The sequence below is a fragment of the Delphinapterus leucas genome, chromosome 7 (genome assembly GCF_059928025.1).
Source record: "Delphinapterus leucas isolate spDelLeu-1000000601 "Yukka" chromosome 7, BTC_Dleu_Yukka2, whole genome shotgun sequence".
Taxonomy (NCBI): Eukaryota; Metazoa; Chordata; class Mammalia; order Artiodactyla; family Monodontidae; genus Delphinapterus; species Delphinapterus leucas.
Window position 1 is genome coordinate 70,227,251 of NC_143135.1, and position 26,454 is coordinate 70,253,704.

Consider the following 26,454-nt stretch of genomic DNA (forward strand, 5'->3'; position numbering starts at 1 on the left):
ATAAGAGGCCTATAAAAGTCAAGTGTGGGTAAGCACTTTGGACATTGCCTGAGGTTTAGTAAGGTCCTCTGAACCTATTAGAAGGTGAACAACATGAGGGCAGGAACCTGTTCCGATCACTTTTGTATCTGCATTGCCTAGCACCATCCTGGAAGCATGGTCTATTCCCCATAAATATTGTTTGCTTAACAAGAAACATTATTGTTTGCTCTGCTCTGCTTCCTAAGACAGAAAATTGGAATCATATATTTTAGAAAAATTGTCAACAACAGATATTGAAACAAGAAAAATATTTTCTCATGAACCTTCAGTTGATTAGGAAATTTAAATAACTAAAGTGCTGTAAGAAAAGATCTTGGCTTACGAGCCATCCATTTATAGGAACAGATTGAAGGGGAATCCATCGTGAGTTAGAAGAGTTTCGCAGGCTCCAGAACCTAATGACCTGGTAGAATATGTGTAATGCTCTTCCTGTGTGGGAATGCCTGGTCCCAACTCCACATAACCAACTTTCAAGGCACCTCTTAGAAAGCAAACTAAAAGATGGGGCAATGTACACAGCCTTTAATTTGAAGCATAATCTGTGGTTAGTGATTCCTTTCGGTAACTCAAATTGCTAAAGGAGAGAAAAGAGCCCATTTTTTCTCAGCTGTAAAGGAGCATGCCATCTAATAATAACTAACATTTACTTGATTTTCACAATGTGACAGTCTCTCTAAATGCTGTAGTTTATTGCATTCTCACTACAACCTTATGAGTTAGATATGATTATTATCTCCATTTTTATAGAAAACTAAGGTTAGCAGAAATTAAACTATTAGTTAATAGTGGAGCTGGTATTAGAACCAAGGTCTGGCTGACCCCAAAGCCCTCTGTAGACTGTCTCTCTTGGAATACAAAGACTAGTTGCCTCCCGATATGATGGGGAAATAGAGGAGACTGGTCCTGCAGACAGTCCATCTGAGCTCACCCACTTATGGATTCAGGGGTCAAAAGCTCCTATTCGGACCAAGAACTGACCGTTGGAATTTGGCAACGTCAAGGCCAGTCCTGGGCTGCACTAATAGCCACTTGAGGTTAGTGGTTACAAATTGAAAATAAGACCAGTCAGCATGATGGCATGTTTCTCCGATGATGTTTCACTGGGTGCTGGCAGACAGAAGATGAAGAATTAGATTTTATCAGGGTTATGGTTTTCCCAAGGACTTCGTGTGGGGGGCGGGGAGAAGTAGAAAGAGAGAGAGGGGTAGAGAGGGAGAGATGGATTTGAAGGTGTATGTAAGAGAGAAATGATAATAATAAACCTAGAGACTAGGGTGGTTAAAAGAGGAAGGAAGGTCAAGAGGAGAGTGAGGAACAGAGAAAAGATCATGGGATAAGTAAATTATAGAAGCTGTTGGGGTCAAGGAGACATTGGGTTAGGATAACAGAAAGAATAAGCTGCAAAGATAGGAGGTGGTGGTTGGAGAGTGGGATGCTTGACGTTGAGACTACAGTTGTCACTCTGAGAGCAGGGAGCTGGGATAGTTGGAGATCCAGGAAGGGAGAGGAAGTTGAAGAGTTGAGGGACCAGCGTATGAGAAGAATCCATGAGGTAGAATTGGAAATAAGAATTATCATGGGGATGGTATTGGGGGAAGTGACAGGGATCCAGATGCCAGTATCTTCAAGGAATGAGGTAGAATAACACAATGGTTGCAGGGAGTAGGGGTGGTGGGCCGTGTGGTCTCTTATTTTCAAGGAGAGTCAGGTTTCCATCCGAGTAAGGAATTGAAAGAAACATTCAGAGAAGAGGCTGAGGTTATTGGGGATTGTGATGAACTGTGAATTCCTGAGGGCAAATAGAGGTTTCTAGGAGGTGGGAGGGGATGGATTGATGCGTGCAAACATTCACCCAAGCACATTCACTTCTCGGATTTGAGAGCTCAGATTGTCAGGAGGGGGGGAAAAGAAGAAGATAGAGAGATAGGCTAGGCAGCTCAAGAATGGTTACTTTGGGGAGTTCCCTGATGGCCCAGTGGTTAGGATTCTGGGCTTTCACTGCTGTGGCCCTGGTTCAATCCCTGCAGGCTGCACACAGCGCAGCCAAAACAAAAAACAAAAAACAAAAAAAGAAGAAGAAGAAGAAGAATGGTTACCTTGGTGAGGAAGAAGGACAGTCTCAACCTGGTCCCCAGCCATTCCTCTGTGAGCACTCTGGCCAAAGTGGCTTCTTTCTGTCCTCCATGGTAATTTGGGTAATTTGTAAACTGACAGTGGAAAACCCAGAGATGACTGGGTTTACAGTTTACAGAACGAGAAGACCTTGGCACTGATCCGGGAGCCCTCAGTCTGCTGCAGCTGGTGATCTGATCAGTCTGAGACTATACAAGGCCATTGCCCAGGACATTGCCCAGACTGTTGACTCTCCAACTATCAGTGTCCAAGGACAGGGATGGAGAAGAGACAACCATTTTCCATGTTTGCTCTTTCCTTCCTCTGGCTTTCTCCCAGCAGCTCTCTAGAGCACATCCCCATAGCCCAGGGCCCTCCCAGGCAAGCAGTCAGTCAGTCCTGGTGGAAAACACATAATGCATCTGCATAGGTTATTCAGGCCACTGACCCAAATAGGGAGATTCCCGCAATCTGACGTGAATTTCTTTAGGACCTACAACTCGGACTTTCAGACCCTAACTTCTGTTCCAATATTCTGCATTTGAAACCTCTCGACAATAGAAGGAGCACCGCTCTGCTCTCCCCAGACACACCACACACACACACACACACACACACACCCATCACAGTTCTGTGCTGTCATCCATAAGTTACTTAACCTCTGAGCCCCAGTTTCCCTACCTGTGAAATGGAGACATATTGCCTTCCTTGCTCGAACCACGTAGTCTCTTAAGAGGAGGAAATATTGTTTGGAGTGGAGTTAGAATTCAGGTTCAGAAACAAGGAGATGGTTGGGAGTATTGAAAGCTCCTCCTTCCTTGCTGCAAGAAATATTCAAGCTCTGAAAATTCTGCCTCTCCCCATGAAAAGCACAGAAAAACGATTTCCCAAGCATCGGAGTAGTACAGACATAGTACAAAAAAGCTGGGATCGTTTTAAAACTGGTTATGCTCTAATTTGTAATGAAAGGTCGAAGAGGGTGGGGGTGGGGAAGCCACCCTCCAACCGGGAATTGGGAGGCAGCGCGCTCGCTGCCGCCGAGCTTAACGGCCGCGGTCGCCTAGCAACGGGCGGCGGGGGTGGGCGCGGGGAGCTCGCCGCCGCTGCTGCGCGCTCTCGGGTCTGCTGGACCCACCAGGAAACTTTGGGGCTCCTGGGCGCCGAGGCGTCGACGCTAGACCCAGCGGACGCCGCGATGCTCCCCGCGGGCTGAGGGCAGAGGATGAGGTCGCGGCCCTGCGCGCCCGGCCGGGCGATCCGTGGGGTCGCACCCACGGAAAGTTGGCGCGCACCTGCCCGCGCCCGGAAGACGCTTGGTCCCTGGGTGGAACTGCCCCCCTGCCAAGTTTCTTTGACAATTTCTTACCCCTAGTGGATGGGTCATCTGGGACCCCGCGTGGCCCCCGGTTCACGGATGCCGGTCGCTGCGGGAGAGAAACCCGCGCTTTTCTAAGAGACCTACGACGGTAACTGAAGCTTAATCCATTAGCCCTGAACGGTTGCGATTCTATTTTTGTTTTCTGCTTTTCTTCTTCCTCCAGACAGTGAGTTTGTGGAAGAAGCCTCATCCGCGCCCTACAGCCCCGAGGAGTTAGGTAAGTCTGCCCCTTTTGCTTTTTCTTCTCGAAATCCAGCCCGAGAACCGGGAATCTGGGGGGCGCCCGGGTCCAATCAGCCAGAGGGGCGGAGAGAAACGGTCAGGGAACACACTTCCCCAGCTGTACGTTCCCTTCGCGGTGAGAACTGGCCTTTTCCTGGCGCGTGTGCTTTGGGGGTGGCGGGGAAAGTGTCAGCTGTGCCGTGTGTGTGTGTGTGTGTGTGTGTGTGTGTCCAGGTCCGTGGTGCTGCTCCCTGGAGCGCGGCCCAACAAACTTCCCGATCTGGGGGCCTCTGCAAGCAGCCTGACTCATCCTGCCTGGAACGATGCGGCGCGGGCTGGCTCAGTCTAGCCAGTACCTGCCCCAAGAAGGACATCGTGTGGCTAGTTCCTAACCTGAATTTAATGAAGTCCAGGGCCATAAACGTTCTGGTAATTAAATTTCAAGCCTTGGGAGCTGCGTTCCTCCCTGATTTGTTTCTCCTTCAGGCGTCTGGGAATAGGGCAGTTCATCTTCCTGTACCTGTCGTTCTAAGTGTAGATTTGTGGTGGGTGAACGCGACGGTCTTGTCAGAGACAGACTTCCTCCTGTGAAGAGAAGGAAATTTGCATTGTCGGGATCCCTCTAAGTGTTCCTGCCACCCAGTATCTCTTGGTGGCTTAGTGGTTGATGGATTTTTGTTCTTTGTTTTTCTCATTCTAGGGTTTAGTTAAGCTTCTAAAAATCCGGACTGTCAAGTCTGTCCTTGCTGTTCTTTTATCACCAGCGTGCCTGCCTGCCATGAAATGACAGCTGTTTAAAACTGTTTATCCACACTAAGGCTCTCAGCCTTGGGTACCGTGTGTCTGGTCAGCCTCTCCTCCTGGGCTGTATGTCCTCAGCAAGTCCCACACCACCTGAAGTAAAATTCCACCGCAGCAAGGACTTTCATCCTTTTCTAGGAGCCAGGTACCCAAAATAGGTCTGGATCAAGGATGGTGTTGTGAGGCAGGGAAGAGGACCTTGTTTTATTCAGAAGATGTGTTTCTGAAAAGTTGTGAGGCACTCACATCTCTGGAAATGGAATCATAAATTAAATGCATGGGCAAAACTAGCTTTTAAAGGTACACTATGGTGAGTCTTTTCATGAAATGAAAATGACAAACCGTAGCTTTGCATGAAGCAGTTTATTAAGAGGGCAGATTCTTGGTGATCTGCTCCACATGTGTTTAACTGTGTATTAATGACACCAGAATTGGTACCATTGCATTCACAGAATGGTTTATGTACCAGAAAGGCCCAGGTGATTGACCCTTTTTTGTTTTCATCTCTTCCCCCCACCCCACCCCCCACCCCCAACAGACTGGACGGCCCAGCTGAGGTGCTGATCCGTAGGGGGAGCCCTTCAGATTAGCAGTAGAAAACTCAGAAAATAACCTTTTTTCCCTTCAGCCCTTCTGTGGGAAAAGCCCAGTTTCTCAAGAGGAGATGAGAGTGTTATAGGAATCCTGGTCCCTCCTGGGCTCTGGGATGGCAGGATGATTGAGAATATAAAACACAAGTCAGAGTTTGAGACCAGGGTTCTGGGTGCTTCACCTTCCTTAGCAGATATGTTAACCAGTCTGTTTTCTCATCTTTGAAAAGCTGGGGTTGTGCCAGGTGGCCTCTAAGCATCATCCAGTTCCAGCCTCCTGAGACGGTAAGCCAAAGGAGGCCCATAGCTATCGGGTATTTATTATTTACATTCGGGTGCCATGCTGTTTGGGTGTGTGGCGGCTCCAAAGAGTTTTTCTCTTCCTGACAGAGCAGCTCATTGGATGAGACTGCATTGTTTCCATGCTATTCAGGTCAAAGAGGGAGCTGGCCTTTCTCCCTTGGAAAGAGTTGTGATACTTTGGGGTGCTTTCCTAAGACACACAGCAGGGAAGATGCCTCCTACAGCAGTTGATGAGTTTGTCCAGCAGCCATTTTTTCTGGAGCACAGAAGAGCACAGATTCACCCCCTGGCCAGGATCTAAGGGAACTGGAGAAGAGGTGGAGGGAGGTCATAAACACTTAGTTTGAATTCTATCACTGCACTTACCTGTGACCTGTGACAGTTTAGCAGGTGACTAAACTGCTCTGGGCCTCAGTTATCTCAACCTAATTGGATACCTTGCATGGCTGGGGTCAAAGGTGTGTGTAGAGTCCTAGCCCCATGTGTAGTATGTGCAGGTATTCAGGAAGTGCTTCTTGCTGTTACTTTATTAGTAGTATTCATTTGAAAGACACTTATTTCCTGTGCATGATGGAATAGCTCTCTCATCAATTGTCCCAACCTATTAACTAAAACCATTTTCATTTCTAGAAATTTCTCTGCAACTTACCTAGTCTCCAAACACAGATTCTTAGGAATGGTGATCAGGTCGATTGAATTATTTAGTGATTTATTCTTGGAGCAGCGTGTGGAATGGTGTTCCATCTGGGGTCTTCGGTGACGATCCCACTACTTTCTTGTGGCATGTTAGGTAGTTGGTTTTGCCTCCAAATTTTCATGTAAGTCTCCAAATGAACTATGACTTGCTCTTTGGGGGATTTATTCTCAGTGTTGTGGCAAGATCATGTAATGGAATTAAGTAACCAAAAAGGGGTTTTTGAAAAGAATGGAAAAAGGAGCCTATCTCTAGATGAATGCTGTATTGAAGGTGTCCTCTCATGGAGAGTCCAGAAATATGCCCTCTCTCCTGTGATGGTACCACTTTCTACCCCTTTCCATAGTCTTTCTATAGTCCCACCCATAGGTAGAAGTGATGGCCATCTGAGGGGGTGAGAAAGAATGCATGGAGAGTTGGGATGAACGTAGATGTGATCATGTCTGCCCGTCTAATAACCTTTATCAACTTCCCACTACCTGGAGGATAGACATTTGGCTAGCCATGGGAGGACCTCCATGATTTGCGTCACCCCCAGTCACCATAACCTTCTAATTACATTGAACTATGGGACAGTCCTCTAACTGCAGCTCTCTTCCTGTTGCCTGCCTGCCTTTCCTCCCCCTTCTCTCCTCCTCCCCGGCTGGCTCCTACCCCTCTTTCAACACTAAGTCCATGTGTCATGTGCCCCTAGTGGTTCTTAACCCTAGACGTTAGAATCAGGGGAGCTATTAAAAGTCCCGAGACCAAGTCCTAACCAATTACATCAGAATCCCTGGAGTGTGGACCAAAGCATCAGTGTTTCACCAGTGTGTACTTTAAAAATTGGATCTCAGTGATTCCAGTGTGTAGCCATGGTTGTTAGCTACCATACTAGGTTGTGGTCGCCACACTTTTCTTTGCAAATCTAGCAGCGAGCCCAGTGCCTGGCACATGTAAGTCTTCAGTAAATGCTGGTTGAATGTGCGAGTGAGGGTCACCGCTGAGATGCTTTGTCTTTTCACTGTTATATACTCCTAAAATTGGCCTCTCTGCTTGTCATAACAGTGCCTTGGGGCACTTGAATCCTTTGACCTTTGACCTATATCTCTCTCCTTTGTTCATTCCTTAGGCTTAACCAGTTTATTTTCTTTCTTAAAAACTGAAATCCTAAAACCACTTTTTAGCATAAGAGTAACACATGCTGACTTTAGAAAATTTGAACATTAGAAAGAATAGGGGAAAAGTTCACTCCCTCACCATCCAAAAGCACACGGATGTGTCCTTGTTTCCATAACTTGTCCTAATTTGCTGCCCCTATGGGAGTTGCTTGACCCTCTGGCACACCTCCTTGAGCTCAGTTGATGCTCTCTTTTGTTCAGACCCTGTGAACTTTCCTGAGTTCCAAAAGGAGTGCTCATGAGAATAGCATTCTCGGGAGAGAGCAGGGCCAATGCCCCCAGGGCCAGTGTACCATGAGAAAGGGTTTTCTTGTGCTATTCTTGCCTTCCTCATTCAAGCAGGATGTAGGGGCTTTATTAGAATAAATGATAACAGTTGTGTAGCTTCTTTAAAATAATGACTTAAATGTTTGCCAGCCCACCCCCTAGCCCTCCTAAAATAGGAGATGAGATTGCATTGTTGGATAAAAGTACTTATGTCTTTCAGAGCACAGCCGCTGGTAAGTGTAAATTTAGGATCGATAGCCTAACTGCTACAACAAACAAGCCCAAATGTCAGTGGCTTAACACTGTAAAGGCGGTGTTTGTTGCTTGTGTTGTAGTCTAGTGTTGAGCTGTCGAGGGCTCTGCTCCATGTGGTCATGAAGAGCCCCAGGCTCCTTCCCTGCCTTGGCTCCATCCTACCCTTCAGCATCAGGTTCCTTCACTGGATCCTTTGAATCCATTTGGCAGACAAGTCAATAAGGTGAGCAAGACCAAGGTATGCTCACCGATGGTTGTCTCAGCCTGGAGGTAACACACTGACCTTCCCTCATATTCCAAAGGTGGAAGCTAGTCCCATAACTTCATCCACATGGAAGGAGGCTGGGAAACGTAGTCTAGTAATGTGCCAGGAAGAAGAGGAGTGCACTTACATTGGTGATCACCAGTTTTCACATGCCTCTTATTGTTCTAACCACAATGACTGAGCTACATCCTGGTCTTTGTATTGTTTAGGATACTGGTTTGGCTGCTACAACCAAGGCTAAAGTGACAGTGACTGAAATAAGAAACAAGTTAAATTCTCTTTCACTTGGAGCGTAAGCAATCCAGTGCTGATATGGTGGCTTCGTTGTCCTCTGAAAGACTCAAATGGAGCTTCCATGCAGTGAGCTAAGGTGGCTGCTTCAGATCCCACCATCACATCCACATTCCAGTCTACAGGAAAGAGAGAAGGAAAGTGGAGGGCATAACCTAAAAGCTGCACGCATTATTTCACTTACATTCCTTTGGACTGAACTGTAGTCAGATAGCCATACCTAACTCCAAGAAGGCTGGGAAATCTGGGTGGGAGTAAGGTGGAGCCTATTACTGGAAAGATGGTTGAGTAGGATACAGGGAGAAAGAGGTGCTGGTTAACGAGTAATCTTTTCAGTCAGTTCTAGGAAGCATGTCTTAGTGGTTAAGTGCATGGACTCGGAATCATACTCTGTGTATGGTTTGAATTTTGTCCCACCTCTTATTCGCTCTATGACCTTGGGCAAGTTACTTCATCTATATCTGCTCCCTAACCTGTAAAATCATGTGGTGGCTCTTTTCTGATGTTCTTCCAGACCCACTCACCATCCTTCGCTACCCTGGTCTGTGCCCTGGAAAACTTACCTTTTGGAATGTAGCCTCTGGCTTCCAGTTTGGCCAGTGAGAGGTACTGGCAGCATATGGGAGGGTGGAAACCAAGAGATGTCAGGGTACTTAGTCCCTTCCTGTCAGGCTGTGGGATAATGTGGCTGGATTAGTTTAGGCGACTGCTTCCTCTCTTACAGCATCAGATGGTGCTGGGTTCTGGAACCTCCCCTTCTGACTGAGGGGTGGCTCCCACGTGGCTTGCCCCAGGCTGCTTCTCCATCCCGTTTTCCCTTAACCCGCCCATCACACTTTGATCTGCAGTCCCTTCATCAGACTCTCTTCAGTCGCTTTTTTGAAGCATACCATCCATTTCCTCTTAGGACCCTAGCTGATATGATGGGGGTAATAATAGTATCAGCCTCAGACCATGGTGCTGAGGGCAAATGGGTTTTAGAAGGAACCCTTGAATGTCGTAACCATCATTAAATGTTTACTATGTTTCATGTCCCTAGCCGAATGCTCCTATCCCTTCAGGCATGGTCAAACCTTCTGAAAGACCAGACTTTTGACGTATAAATGAAATAATACGGCCATTCATCTCCTCTTCCCCACCCCGCGTTAGGAAGATGCAGCAAGACCTAAGAGTAGTGAACAAATCTCTTCCTGCATCCAAAGTTTTCTTCCCTCCCATCATATGGGGATGAATAAGGAGAAAGATCCTGGGCCTTTATTATTATTCACCTACTCTATGGTGGGCACTTTACAGGTGTAAACAATCGACCCAGCTTCCCGGCTTGGGGTTTAAATCATGTCACCCACATTGATAGCCCCAAATATAATGATTTCCAAGGATTTGCCTGCCCATATTACTAACAAATCAAGTCTTTCTCTAAGGCTACCCTCTAATTTTAGGCCCAAGAATTCTCAGGGGTGCTTGTTCGCATCCACAGCTTCAGTTCTGGCTGCTCTAGCCTTTTGCCGAGGGAGCTGGAATCCAGATACACCTTACTGAGGCCAGTGGACACCTGGGTTACTGTTCCACGTGCTCTTTCTTCAGAAGCCGGTGACCACGTGACACAGTCATGGCTGCTGCTGCCCCTGCTTACACCAGGACCTGCAGGCTTGGTGTTTGTTCGCCTGCTGGGAGCCTGACTGATTTCCCAGTGTCCTGCCCTGTGCTGGCCGCAGAGTGGGCCCAGGGCCTTCTAACCATTGCACAAGCCCAGACTCACCGAGGGTCTGGGATCAGATTGGCTACCTTCCCGGCTCTGAGCTGGTCTCTAAACGGCCAGGGCCATTCACCCCATCCCCGGATCCACCCCCAGATCTCTCCACCCTTAGAAGCCTATCTGTCCTCCTTATTCCTCCCCCCAGCTCCGAGCATAGCTTCTGAGAGGGAGGGAGTTTTCACCCCAGTTTAACTTTTCCTAAGGATGATTGACAGTGGAAAATTCAATTCCCTTCACAGGAAACCTCACCCTACCACAGGGGTGTGGTCTGACCTCTCCGCTCCAACAAAACAATCACAGAAAGGCTCACCATTGTTACAGTTCCCTAAACCTGGGCACTCAAGTCTCTTCCACAATTGATCTTGTTAAGTTTATCAGCTCATTTCATCCTCAGAACAACTCAGTGAAGCAGAAGGAATTATTTTCACCTCATGGAGGAGGAAACAGAGGTTCAGAGGGGTTAAATTATCTGCCCAATGTCACACAGCTAGTTAAAGGCAAAACTTCCATTCAAAATATCATCTCTGGCTCCAGAGCCATTCTCAGTTTCTTGGAGAGGAGAATATACAAGTTGCCCTCCTCCCAGGCGGATTTGGTGGTGGGCTGAATGCTATAAATGATGTAAAAGGAACTAGCCCAGGGCCTGCCAGTACAGTATATGGCTGTTGGGTACTTTCTCTGTTGAATAAATGAATGAATAGTAGGTGCTCAAAGCCATATATATATATTTTTTTTCTTTAGACCACCAAATAATGATTAATATGCTCCAAAGGAATTTTCCGTAACGGGATCTGAAGCAACAACCAGAAAAACTCTTCCTAGCTTCCTTCATTTAGTTCCTGCTGTTCCCGCTCTGTATTACAGGGCCAAGTCCCTGGGACAGGAAACCTCTTATGGTTTCCTGATGGTACTGACGCCATTTCTAAAGGAAACTAGACCTTGGAAGCAGCACAGTTTGGGGCGGGACAGTGGCAGCCTGGAGGGGAATCTGAAAGCATAACTGAGGGCAGGTGGACTTGGGTCTGGGTGTAAAACTCATCCCGACTCCCCTAATGTTTGTGAAGTGACACTACTCATTGCCCAGGAGGTAAGATTTTATTTCAGGGTGTTCTCCTTGGGAGGGAGAATGGAGTAGGGAGGGGAAAATGACAATCAATTCTGGGAGATAAATGGTTATCTACCTTGGCTAAAAGAGCAAGGAAGGTGGTATGGAATAGTGGGATAAAATACACACACACACACACACACACACACACACACACAGAGGAAAATGGAAAGGGCATTTTCCTTGCCAAAGAGATGTTTTACTAGAAAAATATAGGACTGTGTCCAGTCATTCCTGAATGTTAAACACAAACCACCTAGAAACCATGATATTTCATCAATTGTTAAGGACTTCCTGAGTCTAAAGAGTGTAAAATAACCAGCTTGATCTGTTCAAGAATGCTATGATTATGGTTTCTGGGTCACATTCTTACTGAATGATCTTTCTGGAATATGTCCTGTTGGTTTTGGTTTCTCTCAAATCAGTTGTGCCCATGGTGGTTGCATTAAAATGGCTTGCTGGGACTTGTCAGCTCTCACTGTCTCTCCTGGGTCACCCCTTCCCCTTTTCTCCTTTCTCCCTGCTTCTGACTCCCTGCCTCCCCCGCCCCCACCTCCGCCTCAGTTCCCCTCAGTCTGTCCCCTCCCCCTTTCCCCTCTTGCTGCCTCCTTCCTGTTCCCATGTTAAGTTGGAATACAGACAGAAAAGGCAGTGCTTGCCTTGCTAGGGCCCTCTGCCAGAAAAATGGAACAGGTCAAATTATAAAAAAGGATTAAAAAAGAATGCTCTTTGGCAAAATGGGGGAAACAGATGTTCAGGGGTGGTTTTGCTGTCTCGGGCTGTCTGCCGCCTGCTGAAACACACTCCTTATAGGATAGCTAGATACAGAAATTCATCATCGTGGCACACATGTGGTTGTTTTAATGTCAAATCTGTATCTATATATTTGTCTCTGCTTAATTCTCCTCTCTCCGTGACCTTTGTAGCCCCAAATCCAGAGTTGGCAAGATTACTGACCACCTGATAGAAAGATTTATTTTCAGCCTCTTCTCAGAGGGATTTTTTTCTTTTTTTTCCTGGCTAGGAAATTTTTATTTATTTAAAAACATTTATTGAAATATAAATTTTTGTACAGCAAAGTGATTCAGTTATACTTATATATATATATATATATATATATATAATTTTTCAGATTCTTTTCCTTTATAGGTTATTACAAGATATTGAGTTCCCTGTGCTGTACAGTAGGTCCTTGTTGATTACCTATTTTATATATAGTAGTGTGTATATATTAATCCCAAACTCCTAATTTATCCCTCCCCTCCTTTCCCCTTTGGTAACCACAAGTTTGTTTTACAAGTCTGTGAGTCTATTTCTGTTTTCTAAATAAGTTCATTCGTATCATTTTTGTTTTTAGATTCCACATATGAATGACATCATATGATACTTGTCTTTCTCTGTCTGACTTACTTAGTATGATAAGCTCTAGGTCCATCCATGTGGTTACAAATGGCATTATTTCATTCTTTTTTTTAATGAGTAATATTCCATTGTATATATATATACCACATGTTTATCCGTTGATCAGTTGATAGACACTTGTGTTGCTTCCATGTCCGGGCTATTGTAAACAGTGCTGCAATAAACATTGGGGTGCGTGTATTTTTTCTAATTATAGTTTTCTCAGGGTATATGCCCAGGTGTGGGATTGCTGGGTCATATGGTAACATTATTTTTGTGTTTTTAAGGAACCTCCACACTGTTTGCACCAATTTACATTCCTACCAACAGTGTAGGAGGGTTGCCTTTTCTCCACACCCTCAGAGGGCTTTTTTTAAAGACTACCAGGAAGAGTGGACACTGGAGCTGCTTTCAGGTCACTGTAAATATTTTATGGAAACTTCAGGTTCTTAAGAAAATAGAGAAGGAACTTGTGGGTGCAGAACCTGGTCTGAAATGAGCCCTACGGAAAGTTCATGGTTGAAGGTCTCCTGCTGGGACTTGTAACCTGCCAGAGGTCCTTTGCTTCTGTCTCCCAAAAGGCTTGCCATTTACTGGCTGTTGACTAGAAATAAAAGTCCGTTATGTAGCCCCTGTGGTTGGCCAGCCAGAGAATTCAGATTATCTCCTTTAGAAAAATATTTCCCTTTTGGCTCTAAAAGCCATTTCCACCACAGACTCAAAAGAGGGATTCCAGATTCTGAACATTTGCTGTAGACTGAGGAGTGTGGCAGGCTGTTTCCGTGCCTGTCAGACCCTTGTGTGGGTTGACCTCACATGCCCACCTGGTGCCTCCCCCTCTAGTGGTTCCCCCTTGTCGTGTAGGAGTGTAACGAGCATCCAGTGAGTTAGCACATCTAAAGCGTTTAGAACAGTGCCTGACAGATGACCAGTGTTTAGTAAATGTTACCCTGATTTTACTGCTTTCCTTTTTTCCCCGCCTTCCTTCACATCCCTCATCACTTTCAAGTATGTCTTCCTTCCCTGAGCTCCATTGTTTCTTCTCCCCTATTCTGTTCATCTAGTGACACTGAAAGAAAAGGGGAAAGAGAATCAATTATGAAAATATAAAGCTAGAGCTGCCACCAGCCCAAACAGTGCCTCTGAGCAAATTAGAAAAAAGCATCCCCTCCAAGTGGATGAAGAGCAGAGTCCATGCTCCCAGTTTAGCGAGTAGAGGGCAAGCTGGATTTTAGCCCCACACCTCTGCTTCATTCAGTCTGTCAGCCCAGCACTCTTGTGCAGTGAACGGCTTATACAACTGGACATGGTAGCCTGGATTCCCCACTCCCAGCCTTCTCTTGGATATTTTTTCCCTTTTCTGGGAACTCTTTCAGTGTTGTGTAACTACTAGAAAGCCTAAATTCTTCCTTGAATAGTCCTTTTCTAAAAAAATAACAACAAAATATTTTTATTAAGTGTTAATTGGATACTTTAGATATGATACGAAGTTGGGATTATTAGTTGAATAGAATGCAAACAAGTAGACATATTTTTTTTCTAGATAACAAAGTCTCTGCTCAGTTATCTGACTGACATAGCATTAGGGATATAGAAGTAAGCAAGGCAGTCACAGGCCTTGCTCACTGGAGAGAGAGCAGTCATTAAAATATAATTACACAAATTATTATTTAATTGCCCTTGTAACAAGTTCTTTTTTTTAATTTTATTTTTTTATACGGCAGGTTCTTATTAGTTATCTATTTTATACATATTAGTGTATACATGTCAATTTCAATCTCCCAATTCATCTCACCACCACCACCACCACCACCGCCCCCGCCACTTTCCCCCCTTGGTGTCCATACGTTTGTTCTCTACATCTTTGTCTCTGTTTCTGCCTTGCATACTGGTTCATCTGTACCATTTTTCTAGATTCCACATATATGCGTTAATATACAATATTTGTTTTTCTCTTTCTGACTTAATTCACTCTGTATGACATTCTCTAGGTCCATCCACGTCTCTACAAATGACCCAGTTTCGTCGCTTTTTATGGCTAATATTCCATTGTATATATGTACCACATCTTCTTTATCTGTTTGTCTGTCGATGGGCGTTTAGGTTGCTTCCATGACCTGGCTGTTGTAAATAGTGCTGCAATGAACACTGGGGTGCATGGGTCTTTTTGAATTATGGTTTTCTCTGAGTATATGCCCAGTAGTGGGATTGCTAGATCACATGGTAGTTCTAATTTTAGTCTTTTAAGGAACCTCCGTACTGTTCTCCATAGTGGCTTTATCACTTTACATTCCCACCAACAGTGCAAGAGGGTTCCCTTTTCTCCACACCCTCTCCAGCATTTGTTGTTTGTAGATTTTCTGATGATGGCCATTCTGACTGGTGTGAGGTGATACCTCATTGTAGTTTTGATTTGCATTTCTCTAATACTTAGTGATGTTGAGCATTCTTTCATGTGCCTCTTGGCCATCTGTATGTCTTCTTTGGAGAAATGTCTGTTTAGGTCTTCTGCCCAATTTTGGATTGGGTTGTTTGTTTTTTTAATATTGAGCTGCACTGAATAGTTATTATAAATAGATTCCCCCAAATTATTTACATTATTTTCCCCAAGTTCTGATTTCCTGAATAAAAACTGTGTCTGCAACTTGCACTACTTATGCCAATAGTTAACCCAAAATTACTTACTCCAGCTCAAATGGCATTTTAGAATGTATTAAAATAAAAAGAGCTCATATTTGTGGAGGGCTTTTCATGTATAGGTGTCTTGCTAAGAACTTTATGTCAGGAATGTCAAAGCAATGCTGCGAAGCAGGTACTATTGTTTCCCTCATTTGACAGATGGAGAGTTGGAGCTTAGACAAGTTCAGTAACTTGCCAAGTCACACCTGGGAAGTGGTGGAGCTGGGGCTTGAGCCTAGCTTTGTTCTCTCTTGCTGGGATTCCTAACCTCTGTCCTCAATTCCAGAGCAAGTTACTAGAGCCCAAACTCCTGATTCTCAGTGGCTGATTCTCGGCAGAACCATGATTTGCATCCAGGCCTATTTGACTGTAAAATAATGGGCTGACCCATTTACAATGCTGCCTACCATTTGCCACACCCTGCAGGCTGGGCTTGGGGACACAAGGGTGAATGAGAAATAATCCTTCCCTGGGAGAGAAAGACCAATTAATAGAAAAGTTTACAATGTGGTACTCTGGCTCCTCCAGACCAGTGGGCCCTTATTGACTGTGTGACCTTGTGTAGGTTATCTAAGCTTTCTAGGCTTTACCCACCTGTGATATGGGAATGCACATACCTACTTCATAGGGTAGTTGGGAGGGATTAAATGAGATGATACGTACGTGTGTATATATATGTATATATGTATACATACATACACACACACACACACAAAGTGATTAGCACATAGTTGGCACTCCATGAGTGGTTACAGTTATTTTTTATTGTGGTGAGTGCTACATACAAGTATTCAAGGGACCGTGGGACCCCTGAGAAGAGGAACCTGACTCAGTCATGGAGGTCAAGGGGAAGCCAGGCAGGCTTACTGGAGGTCACCCACCTTTCACAGCATGTGCTGCAAGAGGAAGGGTACAGGGCATGAACAGGTTATGTCTGTGTTAGGACAGCTGGTGGCAGCCAAAGTCAGCTTCTCCTCTGGGGTCCCCGAAACTGAGTTCTGAATACTGGAGTGAAGGTGAATGAAGCGGAATCTTCTCCCTTGTACATGCCCAGGTTGAGCATGGAAACTCTACAAAGTGGGACTGTAACCTCATTAACTCTTTTTTTTTTTTTTTTTGCGGTACGCGGGCCTCCCACTGTTGTGGCCTCTCCCTGTTGTGGCCTCTCCCATTGCGGAGCACAGGCTCCGGACACGCAGGCTCAGCGGCCATGGCTCACGGGCCCACCTGCTCTGCGGCATGTGGGATCTTCCCGGACCGGGGCACGAACCCGTGTCCCCTGCATCGGCAGGCAGACTCTCAACCACTGCGCCACCAGGGAAGCTCCCCTCGTTAACTTTTTCCTCAAAATGCCGTGCACATCCTGATGACTCACAGGGTCTGTTTGTCCCACTCTTAAAAGGCCTTTAAATTTGGCATGGTAGGGTTCAGTGGGACAAAGCTGTTACACTGTGTCCATTTGAATTTCACTCCTTTTTCCATTATTATCATCATTATTGCTTTCTACTACTGTCAGCTTGACATTGCACACTGTTTGCCAAATGAGAGACTGAGGAATCCTCTAAAGCAAGTATAGCGATATCACTCACGTAGGCAGGTAATTGTCAGAATTTGCAAAATCTAAACTGGGTATCCAAAAATAGAGGATACCCAGTTAAATTTCAGATAAACAGCAAATGATTTTTTTAGTAGTATATACATGTTCCTTGCAATATTTGGGACATAATATACTAAAAACTTTTGTTGCTTATCTGATATTCACATCCAGCTGGTGGTGTCTGGCAGCTCTTGGTGTGGGAGCAGCATCTGGGGGTGCTCTGCTTTTCATGTCAGATTTTAGCTTGCTCTGTTAGAAGGTGTGGTAAAACATGGCTCAGGTCCTGTCGCTGGGTATTTAGTCCCCACTGGACTCCACTTAGGTGCTTACATTATTGAGAACTGAAGGCTGACGGGTGCGCTATTTTATCAATTAGAAAATGGTTGTTGGAAATTAGCCCTTCCTACAGCAGAAATCCTGAACAGCTTCAGGGATTCGATGCATGCTAATTTTGCATAATATATAAACACAGGAGCATTTGCCTGCTCCTCGATGGGCTCCATGACTTATGGAGTCTGGGTACTGAGGTTTTGGTTTTCTCCATTCTCTCTTGTAACAGAAGCTCAGGTCTGATCTACTCGTTTAGAGCATCTTAGTGTCCTCATTGGAGGGAACACCCAGTGCCCTCTTTCCTTAATGCATGGTTCCTCAGCGTGGGCTAGACCATCACCATAGGGGGTGATGTATATATGGGGGAGGGGGTCCTGCCTCATGAGAAAACCTAGTTTATTGTTATGCAGTGATCATTATTATAACACTTTCTTTGAGGGAGCTGAAACCTGATTTCCTGTTTCTTGCACCCAGTTGTCCATGTTTTACCTTCTAGAGCTTTCAAACATTTTTTTGTTTTTTACTGTGACCCTACATAAAGATACACTCTATAGACTCATAGAAATTTGAATATAAGTATAACTAAAACAGAAGTTTCATGGAATAGCAATTACTCCTTATTAGACTGGCTGCATCTGATATTTTCCACTTTGTTCTATTTTATTTACTTAAAATGCTGATTAACCTGTTCAGTTGATTTCCACTAATAGGTTGCCTACTACCGTTTGAAAAACAATGCTCTAGAGTGTTTATAGGAAATACAGAGTCAGTCTGTACCTCTTTTCTTTCTGTAAGCTCTCAAAATATTTTAAGGTGGCTATCAAATTGTATCTTAATCTTTTCTCCCCGCTAGGTCTCTTGTTTTATTATTATTTTTTAACTGAAGTATAGTTGATTTACAATATTGTGTTAGTTTCAGGTGTAGAGCGAAGTGATTCAGTTATACATATATGTGTATATATATATATTCTTTTTTCCCTTCTTTGCCGTTATAGTTTATTACAAGGTATTGAATACAGTTCCCTGTGCTATTCAGTAAATCCTGTTGTTTATCTATTTTATACATGGTAGCGTGCACCTGTTAATCCCATACTCCCACTTTATCCCTCCCCCTTGCCCCTTTGGTAACCATAAGTTTATTTTCTATGTCTGTGAGTCTATTTCTTTTTTGTAAATAAGTTCATGTGTACTATTTTTTTAGATTCCACATATGAGTGATATCATATAATATTTGTCTGACTTACTTCCCTTAGTATGATAATCTCTAGGTCCATCCATGTTGCTGCAAATGGCATTATTTCATTCTTTTTTTATGGCTGACTAGCATTCCACTGTATATATATACCACATCTTCTTTATCCATTTATCTGTCGACGGGCACTTAGGTTGCTTCCATGTCTTGGCTATTGCAAACAGTACTGGTATGAACATTGAGTTGCATGTATCTTTTCAAATTAGAGCTTTCATCTTTTCTGGGTATATGCCCAGGAGTGGGATTGCCAGATCATATGGTAACTCTACTTTGAGTTTTTTAAGAAACGTCCATGCTGTTTTTCACAGTGGCTGTAGGTCTCTTTTTTAATATGCTCTGGTTTCTCCATCGATTCCCATGCTGCTCAACCTCTGCTGAGTGCTTTCGAAGAGGAAAGTTTTGTTTCAACCTGGCACCGAGAACTGAGCCTGACCTCACATATAACTTGACCAATATTTACCGTAGTGGGATCATCAGACCCCTTGACCTCAACCCCCCACCCAAGTTGATATCATTCCATTACTCAATACCCATCGGGTGTAGTTATTTAATTATTTTAAATAATCCTAAAATACCTAAGCTAGCCCATTTTTCCCTGTTTTGTTTGTAAGGATCTCTTGAGATATTTTTCCTAGCTAGGGTGTGGGAGGGGCTCAGATCAAGATGCCTACCATTCATATTTCCCGGATCTACCAACTGAATATTCCCAAACTTGAGAAACGTCAACAGAAGAAGCTGTGTGTCTAGGACCGTCTAGCGCAGCAATAATGAAAGCTTCTCTAAAATGGCCATATTTTGAAAGAAAATGGATAACAGGTTAGTAATCGTAGCTGATAATTATGGAGTATGTGCTGCATGTTAAGAGCTGAGAGCTTTACATGCAATGACTCATGAATTTCTCACAACCCTTTGAGGCAAATACTGTTGTAACCACTACTTCTCAACAGAAGAAAAACTGAGCTTTAGTCAAGTCATATAACCAATAAATGACAGAAGGGAAATTGAGCCCAGGCCTGTCTCACTCCTCAGCTTGTGTTTTAGAATACTTAACTGCCCCCCGCAGACTGAAAACCACCCCTGGTGGTTTTGAAAGAGATGATGTATGTAACACGCTTAGGGCAGTGCATTTGTGGAGGCTTAGTAGAGCTTATTGCCTTCCCTAAAGAAAGGGAAGAACTTAGTAACAAGTTCAGGTCCCTAGCAGCCCCCAGGAGTCTGTGAAAAGTGTCTGCACCCATTACTGGCTGCACAGGGTCGGCCTCAGAGTGCTCTGCAGCAGTGCAGTGGGTCTGGAGCCCAGGGAGCATCTCTCCCGTCCAGGGGAGCCTGGAGAGGGAGCTGTGCGTATGCAAGGCAATGTAGTGTAGCGTCAAGATCAAGAGCTCTGCTTTGAAGAACAGGTTTGAATCCTGGCCCTGTCACTTTTGAGCCATGTGATCTCGGGAGATTCCTAAAACCTGGGGCCAGCCTCTTTTCCTCATGCGTAAAACAAGGATAATGGAGCCTACCATGCAGTGTGTTATGTAGCGATGAAATGAGGTAACATATGAAATCACCTGGTACAGAGGAGACACACTGTTCCGTGCTTGCTCACTCGAGACAGAAAACTGGGTTTTGATCATTCTCCTGCTACAATGCTTCTTGCTTGTTCCCTCATTTAGGTTGGGATTCTGAGTGCACAGAAATGTAGGTCCCCAAATATCCTAAACCAGGGGTTCTCAAAGTGTGGTCCGTGGACCAGCAGCATCAGCATCACCTGGGAACTTGTTAGATTAAAAGTGCAATTCTGGGGCCCCACCCTGAGCTGCTGAATCAGAAACTCAAGGGTGGGACCCAGCAGTCTGTTGTAGCAAGCTCTTGTGGTGACTTTGATGCAGCTCACGTTTAAGAACCACTGCCTTACTGGCACTGAGCATCCTAGGTCTTCCCCTGTTTTCAACAAGACTCAGATGGGGCTTCCCTGGTGGCGCAGTGGTTGAGAGTCCGCCTGCCGATGCGGGGGACAGGGGTTCGTGCCCCGGTCCGGGAAGATACCACATGCCGCGGAGCGGCTGGGCCCGTGAGCCATGGCTGTTGAGCCTGCGCGTCTGGAACCTGTGCTCCACAACGGGAGAGGCCACAACAGTGAGAGGCCCACATACTAAAAGAAACTCAGATGAAGGCTCTAGAGAGACTGCATCTTTCACGTGGATATGGTGGTGACCAATGTGGAGTTCACTTTCAGGTTGTTTCCATTTAATCCTTTTATTATTCTTCATCCCAAATTGGTCATTTTCTGATGTTCTGGTCATTTCCTGAAGTTCCTTTTCTCTCTTCCACTTAATTTGAAACTCATATTATTTGAAACTCATAAGGTATTACATCCTATAGGATGACTGGAAAGGGACCATTCCCAGATTCTGGGTAAAGGAGGCTCATAACATTCCTAAGGAACTCATCCAGGGATGCTCCAGACTGGATCCATGCAGGCCCTCCTCCCTATGCCTCCTTTAAGCTCCTTCCTGCTTCAAGATCTCCGCACAGGCTGTTTGCTCAGCTGGATGGCTCTTGCCCCTGTTCTTCGTCTCCTTGGAGAAGCCTTCCCTTTACACTCCCCCTAAATAGCCACCCTCTCCCTCGTGAGTCTTGGTTACTGCACCCTGTTCCTTTTCTTCATCGCACATAGACCAGTTTGAAATTATAGGTTTATTTATACACATTTTAATAAGCAGAGCCCATAGCAGGGTATTTGCACGCCTAGTGGAGGGTGTGGCTTATTCAATGTAGTTGATATTTTTTGAATGAACGAATGAACCACTGCAGCTTTCACATGGCTCTGCCTTCTTTCAAACTCTGTTGTGCTTTCGGTTAATCCTTTCAGTTAGTCCTTCTGTTTAGGACTTTATTTTTTCTAGTTATTTCTAATTATTCCACTCCCGACCTTGGACTTTTCTGAAGACTCTGTTCTGCTTAGCATGATACTGGCTCTGTTGATGACACACAATAAATAATTCCTGATTTCTGGATGGATCACCTACCATGTAAGATGTGAATTTTAACTCTCACCCTACCCTCCACCCCACTCTGAGATTATGCTGTAAAACAAATTTTTCTCCTGAATTGAACCGTCCAGAGTGGCCGGAGCCCTTGGGAATGGTGAGAGCTTCCCCACGTCTCTGTCTTTGGCATTTAAAGTATAAGATGTGCTGGAAGGATGCTGGTCTTTAGTGCATATTCTAGAAAGAGAAGAGCTAGAACTGCTGTGTAGGCTATGGAGGGGCCATTCTTCTCACTGTTCTTTCTAGCTATGAACAGAGAGGACATGTTTTCAGAATAAAACACACCTGCATCCTTTTCAGAAAGGCGACTACAAGCGATCTTAATTAAGTCTGAACATTCTGATCAAAGTTATCTCCAGTTATTGTGACAGTCCTTGTTTTTGATAGCGATTGTATGTCGCTGTTGTTTTAGAAACTCAGTATGATTCCAGTTTTTAGAAAAAAAAAAACAAACCACATATCTGTACCATCATTGGAAACAGAATAAAACCTAATTGGTTTTTTTGTTCATGAAGAGAGAAATGGGAAGAAATTACCATAGTGTGATATATACTGTAGAACGAACAAAACTGAGGCCGCCTCCTATTAGTACGCGATTGGATTCACCCAACAGCTCAATGGAATGATCAGTATGGTTAGGAGCTTGGGAGCCTGTAAACTGGGCACCATTAACTACTCATCTAATTCAGTGGTTCTCAACCGGTGGGGGCAGGGGGAGTTTTGCCCATAGGAGACATTTGGCAATATTTGGAGACATTATTAGTTGGCACAACTTGGAGTGGGAGGTAGGGTGGTTGCCACTGGCATCGAGTGGGTAGAGGCCAGGGATGCCGCTAAACATCCAACAATGTAGAGGGCAGGCCTTACCACAAAGAAATCTCAACACCAAATGGCAAGAGTGCCAAGGTTGAGAAACCCTGAAATAACCAATTAGCCAAAAAGTACAAGCTTTCAGTATTCCCGGGGTTTCTGTAGTTAAGAGTAGCAAATAACAGAATGATCATCATTTATTAAATACCTGTGACATGCCAGGTGTTTTATATTCATAGCTACTGAGTGTCTCAGTCAGGATCTGACCCCAGGTTTATTTGGGGACAATGTCTCTACTCTTCCTTTTTAGCTTTTTGGTGTAGGTGCATTTTGCCTGGACATGATGGTATCCACCTTCTGCTTCTTGTGTTTTATATAGATCAGATTATGCGTTTAATGCATATTATGTAATACGCTCAGAGGAGAAAGCTATGAGGCAAGAAGAGGCCAGTGTGTCACCATGGGTGTGAAGCTGAAAACATCCAGACAAACAGGCCTCAGATCCATAACTCACTAAATGAGCCAAACGCCGGTGGAGGATGATAGCACGGAGCCTGGCCCTTAGTAGGTACTTAATACATATTTATTGGGCAATTTTTTCGTAATCAACAGAGTCCTGGGGTAAGCCTCAAATGGAGTAGGGTTTTCAAATGACCCATCCTGTTATATGACATTTAACTCCTCCTGGGAGCAGTTTACCCATCTCTAAGGCACCCAGTATTTCCGGAACTGCAGAGCGGTCTCACCTGTGCGTCTTCCACTTGCCTTGCACATCTTCCTCTTTGTTTTTCACTGTCCATTCTCAGTCAGTCTGGCCTGGAAAAGGCTCATCCCTGACCCCACCTTCCTCACAGCAGTGCTCTCCTGGCATCCTCTGCTTCGGGCACTTCCAGGACCCCCCTGCATTTTGCTCCTGTTAACAGTTTACAAGATGGGGGCAGGGCATGTCAGAATCTCCAGAGGAGGAACTTATTTGAGAACGGGATTTTATATTTGGAAATAAGCAGGAAAAAAAAAAATACAACTATTGTCTTTGTAAAACAGAGAACTGAAAGAAAAGCTTGGAAGAAATCCTCTTACCTGGCAATAATATAGATTTAGCAAACCTGGGGTTGGTGTGACCGTTTTATGTTTTGGAAAAGAAGAAGTTCAAAGAAAAAATGTTGAGAAGCACAGCAATGTGCCCTCTCCGTTCCCCTGCCTTTGCTAGTAAGGACATCCTTCCCTCAGCACTTGGATTTCTTGGAACCTGCCCCTTTCCCTCCCTGTACAAAGCCAGTCACTCCTGCATGCTCCCATAATGCTTTGCTTTTAACGTTCTAATATGTCACCCATTGTCCTTTACCTGTATCGTATTAAGCTCGGATACAGTAAATGCTGCTGAAAGAGAAATGGAAGAGCACCTTGACCCCAGTGAACCAGTGGGAGGCCTTAGTCCTTGACCCTCAAATTTTGGTGGGCTTGGCATTGCTTACAGTGGATTCTATGACGACTCCATCCTTGGAGACCCTGAATCTCTAGAATTTGGAGGTGAGACATCAGGAATTTAAAATTTTACATGCTTTGGCTTATAAATCACACTTTGGGAAGCACTACAGAACTTGGTTTCTATGTTCTAGAAACAAAGCAAGCGTTTGATTAAGGCAGCCTGGCTGCATTGAGCCATTGGTTTGTTCGTGCAACAGGTGTTCACTGAGAACCACTAATTGTAGTGTGACCTGTCCTAGGTGATGCCGGGCAGTAGCTGTCCCTTTTGTGGGCATGCCTGTCCACTCTTTTTTTGCCATTTGCTGTTTCCCTCCTGGCAAGCTCAGGCCCATTCTTAGGGCCCATCCTAGTCCAAGTAGCAGAAGATAAAGACTTTTAAGGCTGTGTTTGGTGGGTGCAGAGAAGAAGAGGGGGGGGGAGGATTCCCATTGTAATAGAGAAGTAAATTCCTTGGTGTTTCAAATCACTGGAGAAGGGAAGGGTTTCTTTTACTGAATTCCTATTATGTGCCCAGCACTTGACATATATTTTCTACTCCTCACTATAGGCCAATGAGCTAAATGTAATGATGCCCATTTTACAGAGGAGGTAGCTGAAGCTTATGTTTTGTTACTCTCCATAGCTAGAAATAGGTGGACCCGGACTAGTGCTCATGACTTAACTCTAAGACCATGCTCATCCTTCTCTTCCTGGATTCCTCTGTTCCCTCACTACTCTTCCAGCCTCTGTGCTTGTCTGGAACATCCTGGTACCTGCCCTGTCTGGAGTTAAAGACTGTTCCCTGAGGTGTCCCTTAGAGTGCCAAAATTGCTCTGTCACCTTCTTAACTTTCCTAGGGGTGAGTAAAAGACAACTTGGGTTGCTTTCTAGAAAGGATGCTGACCTGTAGAGTGAGTATGTAGGTCCAAAATCACAGATGCTGACTGATTCACTCCCTTACTGCTAGTAAAGCTGCATTCAGTTTTTATTGTAAACATACCTTGTTTCTATTTGGCCCCAGCCTTAGTCAGAATCTGCAGCCAAATATACTACAAAATGTTATCGATGACCTCTTGCTGGTTAAATCTGAAGTCTTTTTCTCAGGCTAATGTGGATAATACGTTCCTGAACAAGCGTCAGATATATTTGATGTAGAAGATTATTCATTTTCTGCATTTGATATAGTGATTATTAATGGTTGAGGAAATTAAGGTGAGTGGAGGGGGAAAATTGGCCTAGTAAACTATCACTTGGTATCAATTTGAAAAGTCTAGGCTGGGTCCACCCGATTGAATCAGCAGGTTCTTGAGCCCACAAGCTGTGCCTGTCACTTCCTCAGAAGTCTAGGAGTCTGTAGCATTTGATAGGGGGACCATCTTCTTAAAGCTTCCTCTAGCTTCCATGCCTGGAAACCTTCCTAGCTCTTCTACTTCCCCAGCGTCTGCCTCTTCTGCCTCCTCCTTTCCTGAATTTTCTGTCGTGGGCATTCTCCAAGTAAACTGATCTTCAAAGCTGCATCTCTTTTTTTCTCTGCATTTCTGTCCTTGACTTCTCACCCAGGCTCTTGTCCCTTTTTTCTCTTGCCCAGAGGACAGGAAGCCTGTCAACATCTCTCTCAAACCAGTTCCGCCTCTCAACTCTGCTTCTTCCATCATTGGTTCATCCGTTGGACCAACTGGTTTATAAATGTTCCAAGAATGATCCATTCTTCCTATGACCCAGGCACAAAATCTGAGTTAACTTGATTACTTTGTTCTTTCTCCCAGGATAGCTGTCTAGTCAATGAAAAGAGTAAAATCTTGCTTCAGAGATTTTGTATCTTCCCTGTATTGGGCATCCTCAAAGATTTGGTATCTACGTGGTATCTCTTTCTTCCTTTCTGTCTCCCAACCTCAGTTGTCATTGCTTCCTGTAGCTATGTCCCAGATGGGCTCCCTATGTCCAGGGCTAATGGAGGGTTGCTTGAAATAATAGCAAATGTGCTGAGCACTTATATGCATCGTGCTAAGTATTTTATATTCGTTGCTTTATTCAGTCCGTACAACCACCCTGTGAGGGTTGGTGCAATTTCCCCCATCTTGCAAATGAAGAAACTGAGGTTTAGAGAAGGTAGATGACTTGCCTAAGTGCCCACAGGTAGAGTGGTTGAGCTGTGACTCAACCACTCATTTCTGTTTTGTTCCAGCGGATGCTTGTAACTGTTAAATTCTGCTGCCTCTCAGGATATAGTATGGTATCTAATAGGGGGCAATTAATAAATGTTAGTTTCCTTCCTACTTTCCCTCCTTTTTCTATCCATCACCTCTCCCCCAGCCTATGCTAAATTCATACAATGTCAGTGGCTCTGAGCTCCACCACTCTTCAAGGCTCTCCTTTCTCCTGCATGCACTCAGTCCTCTCCACCAGGGGCCCGCTGACCTGTTAGGAACGGGGCCGCACAGCAGGAGGTGAGTGGCGGCGAGCAAGCGAAGTTTCATCTGCCGCTTCCCATCGCTCCCCATTGCTCGCATTACCGCCTGAACTATCGCCCAGCCCAGCCCTTGGAAAAATTGTCTTCCAGGAAACCGGTCCCTGGTGCCAAAAGGTTAGGGGACCGCTGCTCTCCACTTTTTCCAAGCATCTCCAGTGCTTTCCTGCTC

At 44.8% G+C, this 26,454-nt stretch overlaps 1 protein-coding gene across 1 annotated transcript in view; it reads left to right on the forward strand.

Annotated features, from left to right (window-relative positions):
• AMOTL1 (angiomotin like 1) overlaps window positions 1-26,454 on the forward strand; it is a 161,471-nt gene that overhangs the window by 24,426 nt on the left and 110,591 nt on the right. The window contains exon 3 of the mRNA XM_022561425.3: window positions 3,696-3,749. Coding sequence (XP_022417133.2) covers window positions 3,696-3,749 — 54 coding nt within the window. The remainder of the gene's footprint in view (window positions 1-3,695; window positions 3,750-26,454) is intronic.